General features: G+C 45.1%; 1 protein-coding gene across 1 annotated transcript in view; it reads right to left on the reverse strand.

Annotated features, from left to right (window-relative positions):
* LOC309549552 (major facilitator superfamily domain-containing protein 8-like) overlaps window positions 1-21,218 on the reverse strand; it is an 83,728-nt gene extending 62,510 nt beyond the window's left edge. Inside the window, exon 1 of the mRNA XM_082249909.1 lies at window positions 20,931-21,218. Within this exon, the coding sequence (XP_082106035.1) occupies window positions 20,931-20,970 (40 nt within the window). The 5' untranslated portion in view covers window positions 20,971-21,218. The remainder of the gene's footprint in view (window positions 1-20,930) is intronic.
* Window positions 21,219-21,523: the final 305 nt, after the last annotated feature.

Consider the following 21,523-nt stretch of genomic DNA (forward strand, 5'->3'; position numbering starts at 1 on the left):
GTTTATAGCGCGTGATCAAAAAATCGCACAGGTGATCAAATACCACCAAAAGAAAGCTCTGTTTGTGGGAAAAAAAGGACGCCAAATTCGTTTAGGTACAGCGTCGCACGACCGAGCAATTGTCCGTTAAAGTCACGCAGTGCCGAATCGCAAAATACCCCCTGGTCGGAATGGGGGTAAAATCTTCCGGGGCTTAAGTGGTTAAAGTATGCATTTCTTTTTGCTGTTTGCCTGGAGTCCAACTTTGAAACAAAAGAAAGGAAAATGAGAAAATAGGTGGAAATTCTGTCCATAGCAACCAACTAGAATTATTTCATTTTTCAATAAAATGGAAAGTAAAACATTACTGATTAATATTAGCAATATTGTTCTGATGTCATTACTTCAGTTTTAATAAAGGAGTCCAGTTGAAAACTAGTGAAAGCTGTATGAATAATTATAAATGCTTTTTCAGCAACTGTATTTCCATACCTCTAAAATAGCCTTCATATTTCAGATAAACACCAGATGCATATTTCATCTCATTAAATAAAAACGGTACCAAACCTAGCTGTACCGTTCCTCACTTTCTTAAGCTGGTCAAACACAGTTTTTTATTTTGTTTAGCTAGCAGGCTGAAAGAAAAAAAACAGACGCTCGATGGCGGGCTGGGGATTCCATCTGACCCTCAGTCCTGGAGAACCAGGAGGGTCAGTCCGATTCCCAGCTCCGCAACGCCGTCTTCATCCGAAGATCTAACTAACTAGCGCTGACAAAATAAACAGCTAGCAATGTAAAGAAAAATGACATTTCCAGAAAATAATCATAAAGAAAAAGAGGAAGGCTGAGACTGTAGCCTCAGCACAGGGAAGCCTATCCATTCCTAAGCTAGGCAGAAGACAAACTGAATTGGGATGGCTATTGCAGGGGGGTATTGGACTAGTAGGACAGCCCCCATGGGTGTGACTATGTAGATTTATTGTTCTTTCACAAGTCTTATGCCTAGAAACTCCTGTGGAGAGGAAGTCAATACCCATAAGTGAAGACTGTGTGAATGGGTGGCGACTGTCGGAGGACGTAAGAAAAAAAACAGATTCCTTCTTCCACACAAACAAGGTGGATGGAAGATACCCTTCCCTGCAAGGATATTGAATTCTGACATCGGCATGTGCCGCTGTCAGTATACACTGATCAGTGGATGCAGCTGATTGGCTGCAGCGGTCAATCAATGGAATGTCCCTGCTAGACTGGTTGAATTTTCAGTCCAAAGCCAGCTTCAGTCACTGACCTGGACCATGCTTGCAGCTAGTGAAACTGACTGAAGCCCTGGGATTAACTTAACCGCCAGGCAACTAGTATTTTCAAAAGAAGAGGTCAGCAATGGTACATTTTCCTAATACAAATAACACAAGGGTAAACCTATTCAAGTAAAGAACATGTTCAAACAGTGGAGACAGCTTTCCACTAGTTCTGCAGGCTCTGGACCTCCAGAGTGCGCCCTGATTGTTTTTTACAGGCCCCTGGTTGTTTTTTTACAGGCCTCCTCAACATATACCATTAGAGAAAATCATTCTAAGCTATTCCTGCAAATTCCTTCCACACTATCTGACATTGTAGTGACTAGTATTTCAGACTTATTTTATGTTCTTGCATGACAACCCGGTACAGAGGCAGATTTTCTGGTACACTACTTCTTTCAAATAAGGCATAAGGGTAAATGATATAAAATACACAATTTTAGCTTATAGCAGGATAGACTATATCTTCATATAACAGTCTTTGCTGGACTTTCATCCAGTTTCTTCCATAGGCCTTAGGCTGTGGTCAGACCATTCTTCTAATCAATTTGTCCCTGGGGAGGCTCCCTGTAGCACCTGGTCACCATACTTGGCGGTTAAATGACAATCTACCTATCTCCCAAGTTATTAGGAACTTCTTTTACACTCATACCTCCGATACGACCTCCCATTTGACCCATAGGGAGGCTCTCAAATGTGTCCTTTGAAGCATGTTCATTCAACACGGTTTCAGGGTCAAACGGGAGCAGACTGCTGATATTCATAGACTGTCAACTCTCATTTATACTCAAGTCCAACCATAAATGCACTCTGGATTTCGCTACCCTGCTCCAACGCCTGACAGGACCTCCTGCCCCTTTTTGCTGAATGTTCCCATATCGCTTTAGGGAAAAAATGCAACATATTCACTATACCCAGGCCAACAAATGTGGTCGGCATTTGGCATGTTATTCATCCTCGACAACCACAAGAGGTGATTCCATATTTGCTCTCATCCACAATGGACAAAATCTATATGAACATGGCGATTGCATCTGAATTTCCGAAGCTACTGCTTGCAACACGTGCACACACCAATTAGCAGTTGGTGTCCAGTGGCCAATTTACAGTTGTGTTCAAAATTATTCAACCCCCAATGCTGTAAAGGGTTTTAGGGAATTTAGTGTACGTTTGTAATTGTATTCAGAATGAAATCCTACAAGGACTTCTTAAAGAACCATATGCAACTAAAATGACATCAATTGGTTTTGTAATACAGTAGTAAATGTTTCTTTTGTGAATTCTTCATTGACACAATTATTCAACCCCTTAAAGACTACCACTCTGAAGAACAGAGGTTCATTGAAGTGTTTTCAATCAGGTATTGAAAAACACCTGTGGATGTCAGGGAGCAGCAATAAAGCCTAATAAGCACCAGTTAGGAAGCTTTAAAATGACTGTGATACTCAGCTCCTTCTAGACATTTACTAGTGTGGTTACAAACATGGTGAAGTCAAGAGAATGGTCCAGGAAGACAAGAGAAGTGGTGATCACTCTTCACAGGAAGGCCAATGGCTATAAGAAGATTGCAAAGATGTTAAACATACTAAGAGACACCATTGGAAGCATCATTCGCAAATTCAAGGCAAAGGGCACTGTTAAAACGCTACCTGGTCGTGGCAGAAAGAAGATGCTGACTTCGAATGCTGTGCGCTAGAGTGGAGAAAAGTCCCTCTGTGACTGCTGAGGAACTGAGAAAAGGTTTGTCAGATGTGGGTACTGAAGTTTCTGCTCAGACAATACGGCGCACACTGCGTAATGAAGGCCTCCATACCAGAACTCCCAGGCGCACCCCCTTGCTGTCTCCAAAGAATAAGAAGAGTCGACTGCAGTATGCCAAAAGTCATGTGGACAAACCACAGAAGTTTTGGGATAGTGTTCTGTGGACTGATGAAACAAAATTAGAACTGTTTGGGCCCATGGATCAACGCTATGTTTGAAGGAGGAAGAACAAGGCCTATGAAGAAAAGAACACCTTGCCTACTGTGAAGCATGGCGGGGGGTCAATCATGCTTTGGGGCTGTTTTGCTTCTGCAGGTACAGGGAAGTTTCAGCATGTGCAAGGTACCATAAATTCTCTTCAGTACCAGGAGATATTGGATGACAATGTGATGCAGTCCGTCACAAACCTGAGGCTTGGGAGACATTGGACCTTTCAACAGGACAATGATCCCAAGCATACCTCCAAGTCCACTAGAGCATGGTTGCAGATTAAAGGCTGGAACATTTTGGAGTGGCCATCACAGTCACCAGACTTAAATCCGATTGAGAACCTCTGGTGGGACTAAAAGAAAGCAGTTGCAGTGCACAAGCCTAAGAATGTGACTGAACTGGAGGCTTTTGCCCATGACGAATGGGCGAAGATACCCGTGGATCGCTGCAAGACAAACTATGCTTCACGTTTAAAAGCGGTTATAACTGTAAAATGATATTGTACCAAGTCCTAAGATTGAATGTCACTTGGGGGTTGAATAAAACTGATAATGATGTGAGCACAGAAAAGACATTTGTGGTTATTTCATTATAAATGTTATGTTATATTTGTCTGACCTACACGTGCCTCTTTGATTTAATTGTAAGCAGGATGACTGAATGATCAAAATCAATGTCAAACTGGCCAAAACAATCAATTTCAGTGGGGGTTTAATAATTTTGAACACAACTGTAAACTGTTCTATTACTGTGAGCAGTTGCTAAAAGGTCTTCAGCTTGTTTCTGTGTTCCCAAGACCTGATCCGTTGTTACTGCTTAATTGTGTATGACCTGGCTTGCCTTTGGACTTTGCCTGTGCTCATGCTCTAGCTCTGTTACCCACTACTCCGACCTTGGCTTGTTTACTGGATCTGATCTGCCTTCTGACTTTGTACCACATTGCCCGGCTGTTAATGACCTTGGCCTATCTCCTGGACTTGTTTGCCTGCTGATTGGGTACCTCATTGCCCGGTTGCCGCTGACTGCTGCTCGTCTCCTGGTTCTTCTTCCGTCCCATGCTCTGGTGCCAGGCTGCTACTGCATCTAGTTCCGAGGACTACAACTACCAGCTTTTCCCACCTACAGAGTGGACATCACCAGCTAGCTGCTACGGCACTCGTGCCACTCCTTGCCTTTACACTCTCTGTCCCCATCTTTAGGAGGTGCAAGAGAGGCCTTCACAACATTCCAGTCTTCACCAGGTACGTGATACATACATGGAGATTAGGTGGGCTTTGTCCCTGGGCGAGAGGCCAGAGACAATACCACAAAGACCCTCCATCTCTATTTAACAGCATAAGATCCCAGCCTGCTTTCTCTCGTTTGACACAGAGAAGGCCTTTGACTAAGTTAATTGGGCCTCTTTACAGCTTTCTTTAGAGCAAATTGGCATTGGTCATTGGATGATTATCCACATCATGTTGCTGTATTCTTTCTCCTCGGCTTCTGTTTTGGTATTGGGACCACGTCAAACCCCTTCATGACCTCTAATGGCATTCGTCAGTGTTGTCCTCTTTTGACCCTCCTATTCGCTATTGTCATTAAACTGGCCCAAGCAATTCAGCAAAGTGATTCCATCAAAGGTATCCCTACACCTTCGGTGCATTGTAAACTTTCCCTGTATGCGGATGATTTGCTTCTCAATGTGGCCCAACCCCATACCAGCATACCCTCTAAACCAGTGTTTCTCAACTCCGGTCCTCAGGGCACACTAACAGGCCAGATTTTAAGTATTACCTTGGGGAGATGCAGACTGGAATACTGCAATCACTGAGCGGCAAATTATATCACCTGTGATGTATTTCAGTTTTCTTGCAAACCTGGACTGTTAGTGTGTCCTGAGGACTGGAGTTGAGAAACACTGCTCTAAACCAGCCAAAATACAACAATTCTGATATTTTAGAAATTTTAAATTGAAACTTGACAAAACCAAAGCGCTAATCTTAATCAGAATTTTGGTTTGCACAGTTATTCCTGAAGGCTTCCACAATAGTAGAATCTATGGACGCTGCCCTGGAGATATGATGGCTCCTATCATTCTGTCACCACACCCTCCCCATTGACACTGCCCTTGGTAATTAAATAGTACTGCCAGAACGGTCCATTTTCACTCTCTACCGACCCGAGTCCGCTCTCATTCCTCTTTGACAATCTTATCCTTCCCGATGGTTTACATATGGCTACGTTCAGAATGTATAACCAGTTTGGATTGGCCTATGGCAAACTACTTCGTTCACTCTACTTCAGGTTCTTTCATTTTTCAAGCCACACGAGATACGTCTATGATGAATTGGCTCATGAAACGTCAACTCTCTGCATTTAGTAAATCTTTACATTCTACAGGATTTGAAACTGTGTCTACTCTCGGCAGCACACTGTATATAAATCAATTATACTTCAAACCCATGGCATTCTCCCTACCTTTACCAAATCATGGTTTAGAGCTTTGGATCACGAGATCTCCCATGAGGATTGGCATACAGCTTTTGTGTTTACCCACAAATCCTCAGTTTCCTGCAATGCTCAGGAGAAAAACAACGAATTACGGTACTCTCCAGATGGTAAAGGGACCTGGTTACCGTTCATCGTATATTCCCCACAACAGGGCCCAGGGAACGTACTTGCATGTCTGGTGGGAGTGTTATTTGATTCAACCATTTTTAAATATGTTTTTCAGGATTCATATTGAGATCTATCATGAGTTTCTCACCCTGTCATCTATAATTCCAGGCTCTGTCAAGTCTCAAAAAAACAGCTTACTGCGTTTTTTTCTTTTTTTTTTTTTTTCTTTCTTTTGCACAGCAGCTGATATCCAGGTTTTGGAAGTGCATCCCTCCCCGCATTTTAGTGTGTTCCTCTGGCGTTTCAGGAGGTGAAATGAAAACCAAAAGGAAAGAGAGAAGGACATGAAAGGAGAGGGTGGGAAGAAGGGAAATGGAACCAAGCTATAAGTAATGAGCTACGTATGAGCATGTGTAAACAAAAAAAAAACACAAACATGCCAGACGAGAGATCTAAATAGCTCAAGCCTCAAGGGCCAGCTGAAGTGGCACCCTAAGAATGTTGTCCAACCCCCAAGAGCAGAGTGGGAGCCCAGGGAGGAGGCCCAGACAAGAGCGGGCCCAGGGAAAATTAAGGAAAAAGCAGGTTTTGCAGTTTATCTGAGGCAGAGTAATGCATTCATATACAGTGCCTTGAAAAAGTATTCATACCCCTTGAAATTTTCCACATTTTGTCATGTTACAACAAAAAAACATAAATGTATTTTATTAAGATTTTGAAGAAGGTGCCCGGGTCAGATGAAACCAAAATTGAACTTTTTGGCCTAAAAGCAAAACGCTATGTGGGGTGGAAAAATAACACTGCATATCACCCTGAACATACAATCCCCACCATGAAACATGGTGATGGCAGCATAATTTTGTTGTACGGATGTTTTACTTCAGAAAGGACAGGAAAGCTGGTCAGAGTTGATGGGAAGATGGATGGAGCTAAAAACAGTGCAATCTTAGAAGAAAACCTGTTAAGAGTCTGCAAAAGACTTGAGACTGGGGCGGAGGTTCACCTTCCAGCAGAATGACCCTAAACACACAGCCAAAGCTACAGTGGAATGGTTTAGATCAAAGCATATTCATGTGTTAGAATGGCCCAGTTAAAGTCCAGACCTAAATCCAATTGAGAATCTGTGGCAAGACTTGAAAATTGCTGTTTAAAGATGCTCTCCACCCAATCGGACAGAGCTTGAGCTATTTTGCAATTAAGAATGGGCAAACACTTCACTCTAGATGTGCAAAGCTGGTAGAGACATACCCAAAAAGACTTGTAGCTGTAATTGCAGCGAAATGTGGTTCTACAAAGTATTGATTTAGGGGCGTGCATTGAAAATAAATGCACGCCACACTTTTCAGATAATTGCAAACATTTTTGAAAAACAGAAAAAGAAGATATATAATAGATAGACACTCCACAGTATCTCTATGTATATATAGTAGCGCAAACTTATCAAAAAGACAGTGCCAAAAATAGTGTGCCAACTGCACAAAGTCAAAAAAATGCAATGAATGTCACAAAGGCAGCAGGAAAAAATCAGAAATGACAGGAACAGTCCATATTCCTTCACTCTATATCCTGGGATGACAATATACAGAAGCGTGTTTCTCAAAGGGATCACCACCACCACCGTGCTCCAAGGGGGGAGGAGAATTGCCCACTCACCAGATGCTGTGGCCCAACCCACTTTCGTGTTTGAGCATTCAAGTTTATAATGATGGTCACTGGTCCAGAGTATCCACACCGGGAATCACACCAGCACAGTCAAAAGAAGCTCGGCAGCATATGGAGAGGAAAAAACATAATCCCAATAGCGTAATACCGTTTAAAGGCTTTATTGAATAAAACACAACGTAGCACACTCACATTTCTTGTATGTCATCAAACGCATATCACAGTCACCAATAGGAGAGGGATGCCCTTCGTGAGATGATGTCCAAGCTCCACGCCGTGGACGCCACGCCTTCTGGGTACTCCAAACTCCTCTTACAAACACCTGGTTACACCGCCTGGTCACGCCCCGACGCGTTTCGTGATTTCCACTTCTTCCCCGGGAGCGTGACCGCGGCGGTTTGGCGGTAACCTTAAATACCCTTACTCATCACCCCGCTGGGCGGGGCCAGGATAAAACAGCATCGGTCATTGGTGGTTGCTCCGGTGTATTAACCAATAGCAGTCAAAGTTTACACAACAACTTCCTCTAATTCTGCTAATCTCTCTGGTAACACACACTATGACCCGGAAGTAGGGCGGGGCCGAAATACACACCATCAGCTACTGGTGGTTGCCTATAGTATGTTGGCCAATAGCGGACTGAAACGGCCCAATCCCCATCTACCTCACCACCAATCATTGTGATTGGGCGTCATGTAACCCGGAAGTATAACACCCCGGAAGTTACCTATGCCCTATACAGGAAGCAAAAAAACACCAAGTGCTCAACGACCCATAGACCGATGTTGCATACATAGAATACAGAGTGTATATACATAATTAAAACCACGCTGTAAATCATGCCACTACCCATTGGTGGTTACTATCGTGCTCTAGCCAATAATGGTAATTCGGCTGTATATCCAATCAGCTAGCGTCCTCCTTGGTTGACCCGTGGCCCGGAACAATAATAATACAAGGACCCCGGCCGGATGTGTAAACTCCACCCACCGGGATAAAGCCTATACAGCCAAAAAGTTTTGATGTGTACGCAGTACACTGAGCACAACAGCGCCACCTGTCAATGGACCAGTGTTACATTGTCAACAAAGATTTGGTAATCTAAATGGAATCTAATTAAATCCATATACCAAAAAGAATTAATAATAGGCAAAACCATGTCTCCCCAGAAAAAGAACACGAATCAATTGGAAATAAGGCAAAACTAAAATACATAAATATAAATACAGATAAAATCATTAAAATAACACTAAACTCATAACCAATACCAAACAGCATGAGTCACAAGTTTAGGGACATATTTGTGTGCGCGGACACTCAGGAGGATCATAGTCCTCCCAACGCACATAATCCCAAGGATGAAAGGTCAAATATAAAGGTCAAATATAAAATTATAGATATAGAATTGGAAACTAAAATCAATAATCACTAATAAAACAATTTAAATCCAACTCTATATTTAATCCTACAGGGCTCAAAGATTGGGTCTGAAATATTCATTTCGTTTCGCACTTTGATAGTTCCCTTACCCAATTGGCACCCCTCGATGGGGGTGTCACCCGCTCAACACCCCAGAATTGTAAACAACTGGGGTCCCGTTGGTGATGTGAGCGGAAATGGGCTGGGACACTGTGCTCTTTCTTACCCTTAATAATATTGCTGATGTGCTCCCCAACTCTAATAGTCAAAGTACGTTTGGTTCGTCCTATGTAAATAATTTTACAGGGACACATTAAAGCGTACACCACATGCGTGGTGTCACATGTAATGAAATGCTTAATGTCAAAGTCCTTATCAATTGCTGCAACATGAAAGGACTCACGTCTTCTCTGATTTTGAGGGGTGAACGAGCATGACTTGCATCTTCCACATTTATGAAACCCCCTTCTGCCCGGAAAAAAGGATGTATCCGGGGGGTTAAGGATCTTCTTCACCACCCTGTCCCCAAAACTCGGGGCCCTCCGGTAAATAAAGGATGGAACTTCAGGCAGCACAGGCCCCAATACGGGGTCCATCTGCAAGATGTTCCAATGGGTTTTGAAGATGGCTTCTATTTTTTTGTGGTCATCACAGTAATCGGACAAGAAGCTCCATTGTTTATCATCAGATCCATTCGTGGGTCTAATCACGTTCTGCAAACATGCAGTCCGAGGGATATCCAGAATATTTCCAATCTCTTCCTCGAGAGATTGTTCATCATATCCCTTTTGGATAAATCTCTCCTTCAGAACGTTAGCTTGGGCAATATAGTCTTCTTCAAAAGTACAATTCCGTCGTACTCGCATGAACTGGCCACGAGGTATATTGCGCAGCCAGTTCGGGTGGTGTCCACTTTGAATCGACAGGTAACTGTTTCTGTCTGTAGATTTGAAGAAGACAGACGTGGTTAATTTGCCCAAGCCCTTCTTTATATTAACGTCCAAGAAGTGAATTTCCGTTAAACTCCAATTGAACTCAAGTTTGATGTTATTTGTATTTGTGTTCAAATAACTCATAAGTTCAATAGTGAGAACTCTGTATCGTTCCATACAAAGATGATATCATCTTTGAATCGACGATAAAACTACTTGAGTTCAATTGGAGTTTAACGGAAATTCACTTCTTGGACGTTAATATAAAGAAGGGCTTGGGCAAATTAACCACGTCTGTCTTCTTCAAATCTACAGACAAAGTGCGAAACAAAATGGATATTCCAGACCCAATCTTTGAGCCCTGTAGGATTAAATATAGAGTTGGATTTAAATTGTTTTATTAGTGATTATTGATTTTAGTTTCCAATTCTATATCTATAATTTTATATTTGACCTTTATATTTGACCTTTCATCCTTGGGATTATGTGCGTTGGGAGGACTATGATCCTCCTGAGTGTCCGCGCACACAAATATGTCCCTAAACTTGTGACTCATGCTGTTTGGTATTGGTTATGAGTTTAGTGTTATTTTAATGATTTTATCTGTATTTATATTTATGTATTTTAGTTTTGCCTTATTTCCAATTGATTCGTGTTCTTTTTCTGGGGAGACATGGTTTTGCCTATTATTAATTCTTTTTGGTATATGGATTTAATTAGATTCCATTTAGATTACCAAATCTTTGTTGACAATGTAACACTGGTCCATTGACAGGTGGCGCTGTTGTGCTCAGTGTACTGCGTACACATCAAAACTTTTTGGCTGTATAGGCTTTATCCCGGTGGGTGGAGTTTACACATCCGGCCGGGGTCCTTGTATTATTATTGTTCCGGGCCACGGGTCAACCAAGGAGGACGCTAGCTGATTGGATATACAGCCGAATTACCATTATTGGCTAGAGCACGATAGTAACCACCAATGGGTAGTGGCATGATTTACAGCGTGGTTTTAATTATGTATATACAGTCTGTATTCTATGTATGCAACATCGGTCTATGGGTCGTTGAGCACTTGGTGTTTTTTTGCTTCCTGTATAGGGCATAGGTAACGTCCGGGGTGTTATACTTCCGGGTTACATGACGCCCAATCACAATGATTGGTGGTGAGGTAGATGGGGATTGGGCCGTTTCAGTCCGCTATTGGCCAACATACTATAGGCAACCACCAGTAGCTGATGGTGTGTATTTCGGCCCCGCCCTACTTCCGGGTCATAGTGTGTGTTACCAGAGAGATTAGCAGAATTAGAGGAAGTTGTTGTGTAAACTTTGACTGCTATTGGTTAATACACCGGAGCAACCACCAATGACCAATGCTGTTTTATCCTGGCCCCGCCCAGCGGGGTGATGAGTAAGGGTATTTAAGGTTACTGCCAAACCGCCGCGGTCACGCTCCCGGGGAAGAAGTGGAAATCACGAAACGCGTCGGGGCGTGACCAGGCGGTGTAACCAGGTGTTTGTAAGAAGAGTTTGGAGTACCCAGAAGGCGTGGCGTCCACGGCGTGGAGCTTGGACATCATCTCCCGAAGGGCATCCCTCTCCTATTGGTGACTGTGATATGCGTTTGATGACATACAAGAAATGTGAGTGTGCTACGTTGTGTTTTATTCAATAAAGCCTTTAAACGGTATCACGCTATTGGGATTTTGTTTTTTCCTCTCCATATGCTGCCGAGCTTCTTTTGACTGTGCTGGTGCGATTCCCGGTGTGGATACTCTGGACCAGTGACCATCATTATAAGCTTGAATGCTCAAACACGAAAGTGGGTTGGGCCACAGCATCTGGTGAGTGGGCAATTCTCCTCCCCCCTTGGAGCACGGTGGTGGTGGTGATCCCTTTGAGAAACACGCTTCTGTATATTGTCATCCCAGGATATAGAGTGAAGGAATATGGACTGTTTCTGTCATTTCTGATTTTTTCCTGCTGCCTATGTGACATTCATTGCATTTTTTGGACTTTGTGCAGTTGGCACACTATTTTTGGCACTGTCTTTTTGATAAGTTTGCGCTACTATATATACATAGAGATACTGTGGAGTGTCTATCTATTATATATCTTCTTTTTCTTATTTTCTTAGTTAAGTAGCTGCATAGCCGTTATATATATATATATATATATTGGTGAGTGGTCCTCATTCTGAGCGCTTGGGATAGCTTTTATCGTTATTTGGTCTTCGGTGGGCATTTAAGCTGTCATATCTTATATTTTTGAAAAACATTTATTTTTCTTTCCACTTCACAATTATGTGCTACTTTGTGTTGGTCTATCACATAAAATCCCAATAACATACATTTACATTTTTGGTTGTAACATAACAAAATGTGGAAAATTTAAAGGGGTATGATTCCTTTTTAAGGCACTGTATACCACAACATAGTAAATTTGTCCCAAGTGTCAGTTTCTCTCTCCTGCATCTCCTCCATCATACATTAGGAATGCATGAAGATAAAAAAAACCTTGAGCCCTTAGAACCACTTTAATTTCCACTGTTTTTTTGCTGCAAGCTGGCAGGGCTATTATTGCAGAAGAGACATGTAAACGTAAGCCCTCCCAGAGATTTAGTACCCTTGGGTGGGATGGATGCAGTGCCCAGCCCCACTGCCTGCAGCCTATAATAGTCTATGTCTGACTGCCACTGGATGGGGCTGAATGCTGTATTGAGTGGTACCCACACTAACATACCAGGAGGTACTTACATCTAGACAAACCCATGTGCAGGGGGCCTAATTGACTGTATCTACCATGGGCCATCCTTGACACTTGGGCCTGACAAAAATGTACTCTGCTATAATGGATGATGTTATGCAAGCACTACATTCTCATACAACTGCTGCAAATTAATTAGATGCAATTGATGAATGTCAGATTTGTCCATCACAGTCTAAAAAGGAATTTTAGTAATAATTTAAGATCTCCTAAGAAGCAATAGAGAGCTGTTGGCCAATAGAAGTGCCTGTGTCCAGTGATTCATGTGAAAAAAAATAAAATAAATAACTGTGCTTTGATATGGAAAGCCAAAACATTTGGAAGAAAAGCACATCTGTGGTATTTTTGGCTATAAACTTTATCCTTGTTGGGGGGTCCAGAACTGACTAGCAGCGGGAGGGTTGGGGGGAGAGAACGGACTAAAAGCTGTAGGTTGGAGGTGAGAACTGACCATCAGCGGAAGGTAGGGGGTGAGGAATGACAGTTAGCAGGAGGTAGGTGAGAACTGACGGGCATTGGGAAGTGGGGGGGGGGGTGAGAACTAACTAGCAGCGGGAGGAGGGGGTGAGAACTGACTAACAGCTGGAATCGGGGGGGGGGTGAGAACTGACAGGCAGCGGGAGCTGAGAACTGACAGGCAGCGGGAGCTGAGAACTGACAGGCCGCGGGAGCTGAGAACTGACAGGCCGCGGGAGCTGAGAACTGACAGGCCGCGGGAGCTGAGAACTGACAGGCCGCGGGAGCTGAGAACTGACAGGCCGCGGGAGCTGAGGGGTGAGAACTGACAGGCAGCGGGAGGTGGGGGGATGAGAATTGACAGGCAGCTGGAGGTGGGGGGTGAGAACTGACAGTCAGCAGGAGGTTGAGAACTGAAAGGCAGCTGGAGGTCTGGAGGTGGGGGGTGAGAACTGACAGGCAGCTGGAGGTGGGGGGTGAGAACTGACAGGCAGCTGGAGGTGGGGGGTGAGAACTGACAGGCAGCTGGAGGTGGGGGGGGGGTGAGAACTGACAGGCAGCTGGAGGTGGGGGGGGGGTGAGAACTGACAGGCAGCTGGAGGTGGGGGGGGGTGAGAACTGACAGGCAGCTGGAGGTGGGGCAGCTGGAGGTGGGGGTGAGAACTGACAGGCAGCTGGAGGTGGGGGGGTGAGAACTGACAGGCAGCTGGAGGTGGGGGGGTGAGAACTGACAGGCAGCTGGAGGTGGGGGGGGGTGAGAACTGACAGGCAGCTGGAGGTGGGGGGGGGGTGAGAACTGACAGGCAGCTGGAGGTGGGGCAGCTGGAGGTGGGGGGTGAGAACTGACAGGCAGTGGGAGGTGGGGGTGAGAACTGACAGGCAGCTGGAGGTGGGGGGTGAGAACTGACAGGCAGCTGGGGGTGAGAACTGACTGGCAGCTGGAGGTTAGGGGTTGAGAACTGACTGGCAGCTGGAGGTGGGGGGTGAGAACTGACAGGCAGCTGGAGGTGGGGGGGGGTGAGAACTGACAGGCAGCTGGAGGTGGGGGGGGGTGAGAACTGACAGGCAGCTGGAGGTGGGGGCGGTGAGAACTGACAGGCTGCTGGAGGTGGGGGCGGTGAGAACTGACAGGCTGCTGGAGGTGGGGGCGGTGAGAACTGACAGGCAGCTGGAGGTGGGGAGGTGAGAACTGACTGGCAGGAGGAGGAGGTGAGAACTGACTGGCAGGAGGAGGAGGAGGAGGTGAGAACTGACTGGCAGGAGGAGGAGGAGGTGAGAACTGACTGGCAGGAGGAGGAGGAGGAGGAGGTGAGAACTGACTGGCAGGAGGAGGAGGAGGAGGAGGTGAGAACTGACTGGCAGGAGGAGGAGGAGGAGGAGGTGAGAACTGACTGGCAGGAGGAGGAGGAGGAGGAGGTGAGAACTGACTGGCAGGAGGAGGAGGTGAGAACTGACTGGCAGGAGGAGGAGGAGGAGAGAACTGACTGGCAGGAGGAGGAGGTGAGAACTGACTGGCAGGAGGAGGAGGAGGTGAGAACTGACTGGCAGGAGGAGGAGGAGGAGGAGGTGAGAACTGACTGGCAGGAGGAGGAGGTGAGAACTGACTGGCAGGAGGAGGAGGAGGAGAGAACTGACTGGCAGGAGGAGGAGGTGAGAACTGACTGGCAGGAGGAGGAGGAGGAGGTGAGAACTGACTGGCAGGAGGAGGTGAGAACTGACTGGCAGGAGGAGGAGGAGGAGGAGGAGGAGGTGAGAACTGACTGGCAGGAGGAGGAGGAGGAGGAGGTGAGAACTGACTGGCAGGAGGAGGTGAGAACTGACTGGCAGGAGGAGGAGGAGGAGGAGGAGGAGGTGAGAACTGACTGGCAGGAGGAGGAGGAGGAGGAGGTGAGAACTGACTGGCAGGAGGAGGAGGAGGAGGTGAGAACTGACTGGCAGGAGGAGGAGGTGAGAACTGACTGGCAGGAGGAGGAGGAGGAGAGAACTGACTGGCAGGAGGAGGAGAAGGAGAGAACTGACTGGCAGGAGGAGGAGAAGGTGAGAACTGACTGGCAGGAGGAGGAGGAGGAGAGAACTGACTGGCAGGAGGAGGAGGAGAGAACTGACTGGCAGGAGGAGGAGGAGAGAACTGACTGGCAGGAGGAGGAGGAGAGAACTGACTGGCAGGAGGAGGAGAAGGAGAGAACTGACTGGCAGGAGGAGGAGAAGGAGAGAACTGACTGGCAGGAGGAGGAGGAGGAGGTGAGAACTGACTGGCAGGAGGAGGAGGGTGAAAGCTGACCGGCAGCTGGAGGAGGAGGGTGAGAACTGACTGGCAGCTGGAGGAGGAGGGTGAGAACTGACTGGCAGCTGGAGGAGGAGGGTGAGAACTGACTGGCAGCTGGAGGAGGAGGTGATAACTGACTGGCAGCTGGAGGAGGAGGTGATAACTGATTGGCAGCTGGAGGAGCAGGTGATAACTGACTGGCAGCTGGAAAGGGGGGGGGGTGATAACTGACTGGCTGCTGGAGGTGGAGGGTTTACATACATTACAATTACAATACATGTACCAATTAAAGGGGAACTCCTGGCAGATAGAAAGAACACCAATAAATGAAAAACACAATTACATTTCATTTTCAATTCAACTAGTACAACTACCTGATGCCCAGCACCAGCACTTGGTCAGACACCAAGCTGAGCTGCCACTGTAATGAATGTTCAGAATGCCCTAAAGTGTAATTGCAACAAAAACATTTTTTTCTTTAGAGATAGATTTTTTTTTTTTTATAGAGAGGGATTAGAACACCAGTCAGGTGTTTTGTTGCAATCTGTGACCCTGTTTGGGAGATTCACCCTCTCAATTTGTCCTGTTTACCCTTATCACCAAGAATGAAAGTGAAGGAAAATCCCAAAATGTGGGTGGTCACCAGAATAGGAATATAGATGAATCCTCTAATGGAGACATTAGTTCTTATACCCTTGGTGACTGCCAGGGATTTCCTGTTTTGGTTATGGGACAGGAAGTGAAGTGAAATCCCTTTAATGGGACACAAATGGCAAAAACAAAACCCTGACACAGGTTACAGCCCTCCCCTACTCTACCCAAAATGAAAATACAAGGTTTTGGCTTTAGTTCTACTTTAAGAACTCAGCTTGGACTTGCATGGAGCACCTTGCACTTTGAAGAAACCTATATGTAGGAAAATCTTGTTGTGAAAATTTTATTAGGACTAGCGTGGACATTTTTCAGGATGTGTTTTGTTTAGCTTGTCATTATGGCTCCTGTTGTCGGTTTGCAGGCGATTATTTATTTATTTATTTCAGGTACTTATATAGCGCTGTCAATTTACGCAGCGCTTTTACATATACATTGCACATTCACATGAATGCGCTCATTAGAGTGTGTATGGGTGAACCGACATTGGGGAAAGACTACTGGCAGTGAAAACATTCCTTTAGATGTGTAGACGCGTTCGCACTACATAGACATCTCCGCCGACGAACATTCCATGCGCGGATCTGTTTGCCAGTAGAGATCTATGTGTATTGCGGTGCAGAGTTCAAGGATCAAGCAGCAAGGATATGACCACAAGCGGGGGCCCCTGTATAATGTGCAGATTTGTTCGCTCGGCTGGGATATGTTTTGCTCTGTTATGTCAATATCGTTTTGATATCTATCTGTCTTTACGAAGGGATACACACTCATGTCTTTCTTCTGTGCCTGATCACCATAGTGGAAACAGCATGGCTCTTTCCCTGCAGATAGCCTTGTGTCTATGGGAATAGTAATATAATCCTATAAGGCACTGTTCTCTGAGCCTTGCTGAGTGAGATTCACGCTAATAATAGTGGTAGCAGCGTTCACGGTTCTACAAGCTGTAGTAGTAGCTGTACATTGTGTAGTGTTAGGCGTGAATTCCGCTACAGGTTGGTTTCATTGTTAACTGCGGTGCGTGGATTTCCACGCACCAACGCAGGAAACCGTGCACGTTGTTCTACTCATTGATGTTCGTGCACCCCTTTCTGTGTATTTGAATGTATACAGGTATGCCATTGGCTGATTCTATGTGAGTAACTTATGTCATGTGACTGTACATTTGGAATTGATTGGCTGATGTTGTATAGCCATCACTTCCTGCTGTTATCCCATAAATAAACGGGGCTCAATGCTTTAGGCAGGACATTCTATTGAGCATCCGATGTGATAACAGCCTGCGTGTCTGTATACTGGGTACTGCTGAGCGCGCTCCATTACCTTATACAAAAGAGCTGAGAACTGTGCTTTTAAGCACAACAGGATTAATTGCGCTTGGCATATATTAATATCCAAAAGTGCACTTATTAGCGCATCAAAGTTATTTGCGCATCAAGCGTACATTAAGATCCAATACAATCTTGCACCATGAAATATTCAGGTATAAGGCCACACAAGCGTACACCAATTCCAAGGGCTATGCTTGCCCACACAGAGATGCACAGGTGTTCCATATATCTCCATGCAAGCTGGCCCATTCATATAATTTGGGAAGCAGCAGCTTCACAGGCACAGCCACTGCTCCCAATATGACAGCTGTGTGGGTGCACTGAGCGCACACCGCCTGCGTTTGTTGGGGCCATGCACCCACAGAGCTGTCAGATGGGAGCAGCGGCTGTGTCCCAATTGTGAATGGGACTGCCTGCATAGGGGTGCATGGAACACCTGTGCATACCCATACAGGCAAACATGGCCTCACACTGGGGTATGCTGTAGTACACCTGTGTGAACTAGGCCTAATTATCTTGCACCGTGCAACTACCTGTTCCAGATTAACCTTCTGTAAAATGACCCGTCTGTAAATATAGAAGCTTTTATTAATAAAATATTAAAAAAAAAAAATAATAATAATATGATTTATATATACACACAGGGGGGTCTCCAAAACATTTCCGCACTTTTTTATTCTCGTTGGGCAGGAGGAGTAGTAATTGGTTGTGTCTTAAGGCCCGTACACACGATAAGAAAATCTGTAGGGAAAATTCATCCGACGTCCGATCTGCCGATTTTCGGATTGTTAGTATGGTGCTTTGGACAGCCGACTCCGACTTTTCGGCTGACAAAATCCTGATGTGCAGGCTATATAATTTTTGTCGTCCGTCAAAACAACGTCCGATTTTCGTCTCATTAGTACAGATTTTGATGGAAAAAAATCTTAAGAGCAAGACTAGGCATGCTCAGAGAGAAAGGACACATACAAAGCAATCCAATACATGAGATCACTTCTGAAGTAGAATTCTGTCGTGCGGGAAAATTCGTATGAAAATAACCTCTTCACTTTCCACATAAGACTAGCATGCTACAAAAAACAGATGATCGTTCGATAATCTGATCGTGTGTATGGGGCTTTAACCACTTTACCCCCAGCCACTGTGCTGCTACTGCGGCACAGTGGCTCGTTCCCGTCCAGCGACGTAGACCTATGTCGCTGGTCTCCTCCCCCTGTAGGCGGCGCTCGCGCGCCGCCGGAGGCGCGTTCCCGCTGTTTTCATTCACAGCGGGAGTCGGGCCAGGGGAGGAGTGGCGGCGATCACCGCTGCTCTGCCCCGATCGTCGGGGAATCGAGTGAGGAGATCCGCCCGCCTGTGTAAACAGAGCGGGCGGATCTCCTAAGTGACAGGGACTGACAGATCGGAGTGTTCAGCATAGCTGAACATCTGATCTGTCCTTCTGTCACTCAGTCACCTCCCCCCCACAAGTCAGTAAGCACCAGGCATACATTAACCCCTCCCTCTCCAATAAAATTAACCCCTTCACTGCCAGTGTCATTTTTACAGTAACAGTGCATATATATAGCACTGATTACTGCAGTAATGTCACTGGTACCCCCAAAAGTGTCAAAAATGTCAGTCAAGGGTCCGATCTGTCCGCCGCAATGTCGCAGTCCCGCAAATAAAATAGCAGATCGCCACCATTACTCGTTAAAAAAAGAAAAACACCAAAAATGACAGAAATCTTTCCCTTAGTTAGTAAACGCAATAACTTTTGCGCAAACCAATCAAAATACGCTTATCGTGATTTTTTTTTACCAAACATATGTAGCAGAAAACAAATTGGCCAAAAATTTGATTTTTACATTTTTTTGGGGGGGGGGGGGAATTTCATATAAAAAATGTTAAAAATATTGTTATTTTTTCAAAATAAACGCTCTTTTTTTGTTTATAGTGCAAAAAGTAAAAATCGCACAGGTGATCAAATACCACCAAAAGAAAGCTCTGTTTGTGTGAAAAAAAGGACGTAAATTTTGTTTGGGTACGGCGTCGCACGACCGCGCAATTGTCAGTTAAAGTCGCACAGCGCCGAGTCGCAAAAAGTAGCCTGGACGTAAGACAGCAAAATCCTCCGGTGGTAAAGTGGTTAAGCTGGATACACACTATACAACTTTTATTGTTTGATTTCCTTTAGATTTACCTTCAACTATGTAGTGCAACAGGCTGCCTGATTGCATACACATTAAAAGTATTTAGGTTTGACCTCATATTATATGGTTTTGCTAAATCTAAAGGAAAAAATCCAAAGAAAATTGTCTAGTGTGTATCCAGCTTTAGGCCTTGTGCACACAGGGTGTTTGAAAAAACGAGCTGCAAAGCCAGATCTGATGCCAGGAAAAAGCAGCTGTAAAAACGTGTAGAAGCATTTTGTATTGGCGTTAACGCAAGTTTTAGCCACGTTTAGCAGCCTTTCTCTGCCCTCTTCTATTTTCCAACCTCAAATCCAACTACTACAGCTTAAAAACCTCTGACGTGGCCTAATGCTGTATGCGGCGTTAAGCAGCGTCAGGCGTTTTTACAGCTTAACGCTGCTGCTCCAGAACGCACAGGTCCTGTTTTTTTTTTTTACAGCTTAAAAACACCTATGCCACTTACAGCTCCTAAAAGCCCCTGTGTGTATGAGGCCATAGAATAACACGGAGGGGCGTTTTTAAGCTGCAAATAAAAAAAACGCCTGACGCTCCTAAAAGCAGGTGTACAAACGCCCTGTGTGCATGAGGCCTAAGTGCCCTTTCACATACGAGCGACGCTACTTCGCACCACGACCTCCGAGGTCGCGGTGCGAGCAGCGCGCCGCGACCTCGGAGCGGCCGCCACGGACTTCATAACATTGAAGTCATGGCGGTCGCCTCCTGGTCGCCCCAAAGAAGCTCCGGACCCTTTTTCTAAGTCGGAGCGACTTGTGTCGCTCCTATTAGAACGGGTCCGCAGCTTCTCTATGGGAGGCGACCTACGGCGACCTGTGAGGCGACCAGGTCGCCTCACAGGTCGCCCTAGTGTGAACCGGGACTAAGAGTGTCATGTGACTGGGGAAAATGCACTGCAAAGAAAGGTGACTGTGTTGAAAAGTGATGTAGTTTGTTTTTGAAATTCTGAAGAAGAGTTAAAAAGAAGAGTGTGGAAATTTTTGAAGAACCCTCTTATATAACAATCTATTCATTCCTACGTTTCATAACAATACCAATGACAGTGTGATTTCCTAGAACAAACTACACACCCATAGGAAAACAAATCTAACACATGACTTATCTGGGTGTGCAAAGAGCAATCATTATGGAGTAAGCCGTAGCAACCAGACATCACTTTTAGTACACCAAGGACAGCAAAATCAGGTTTTTCTGCATACCGCCAAATCAAATTCCAACACACATCTGTCAATCAAACGTTATCACACTAATCCAGTGTCATGGCCATTTAGTAGGGCTCAGTTTTTAATCTCTATTGTTAAATAATCATTCCAGGTAAGATAAGATCTGCCTGGGTAAACATCAGATGGGGTCATGGATAAGGAGGACTGTAGCTGAGACCACACTAAATCAAAAGAAAGTACATTTCATCTTACTGTCATTATCTGCCTGGGGATCCATGTGCTCTGCCTCCATTATTAAGAGATTTTATTTTTCTTTATCATCTTCAATAATGGCTCGATATCTCCAGCCTCTTCTACAATGCATGCAACCTTTAGCACAAGCACTACTTGTTACTGTTTATTAGCACCTAGCATCACCCCCTCTATCTAATATATGATAGTTCCTGTAGGCTGAGTGCCTGCAGAGCTCTGATCACCCCATGTAAACAATCCCTGCACTGTGTGTTCCATCTGATTCCTGAAAGACGCTGGCTCCTCCCACTTCCCTGCTGCCCTTCACTCTCAAGTCTCAGCTCGCTGTTTGTACAAGGACAGCTTTATTGGGCGTGTGACAAAGACACAGTGTCAAGGATGCATTTTGATCAGGTTCTATGCAGACCTGCAGCAGGCTTGTATAAATATACCAGTAGCTGGTGAAGCTGCACAGAGATAGCTACATGTGAGTTTACACTAAATATAAATGTGTAGCAGATAGAAGTGTCTCTAAAGCTTGTGCCTAAAAAGAAATGGTAAGGTTTGCATAGTTGCCAACATTTGAAAAATATTTCCAGGGACACTTTGCAGCG

This window comes from Pelophylax lessonae (assembly GCF_965119305.1).
Source record: "Pelophylax lessonae genome assembly, chromosome: 3".
Taxonomy (NCBI): Eukaryota; Metazoa; Chordata; class Amphibia; order Anura; family Ranidae; genus Pelophylax; species Pelophylax lessonae.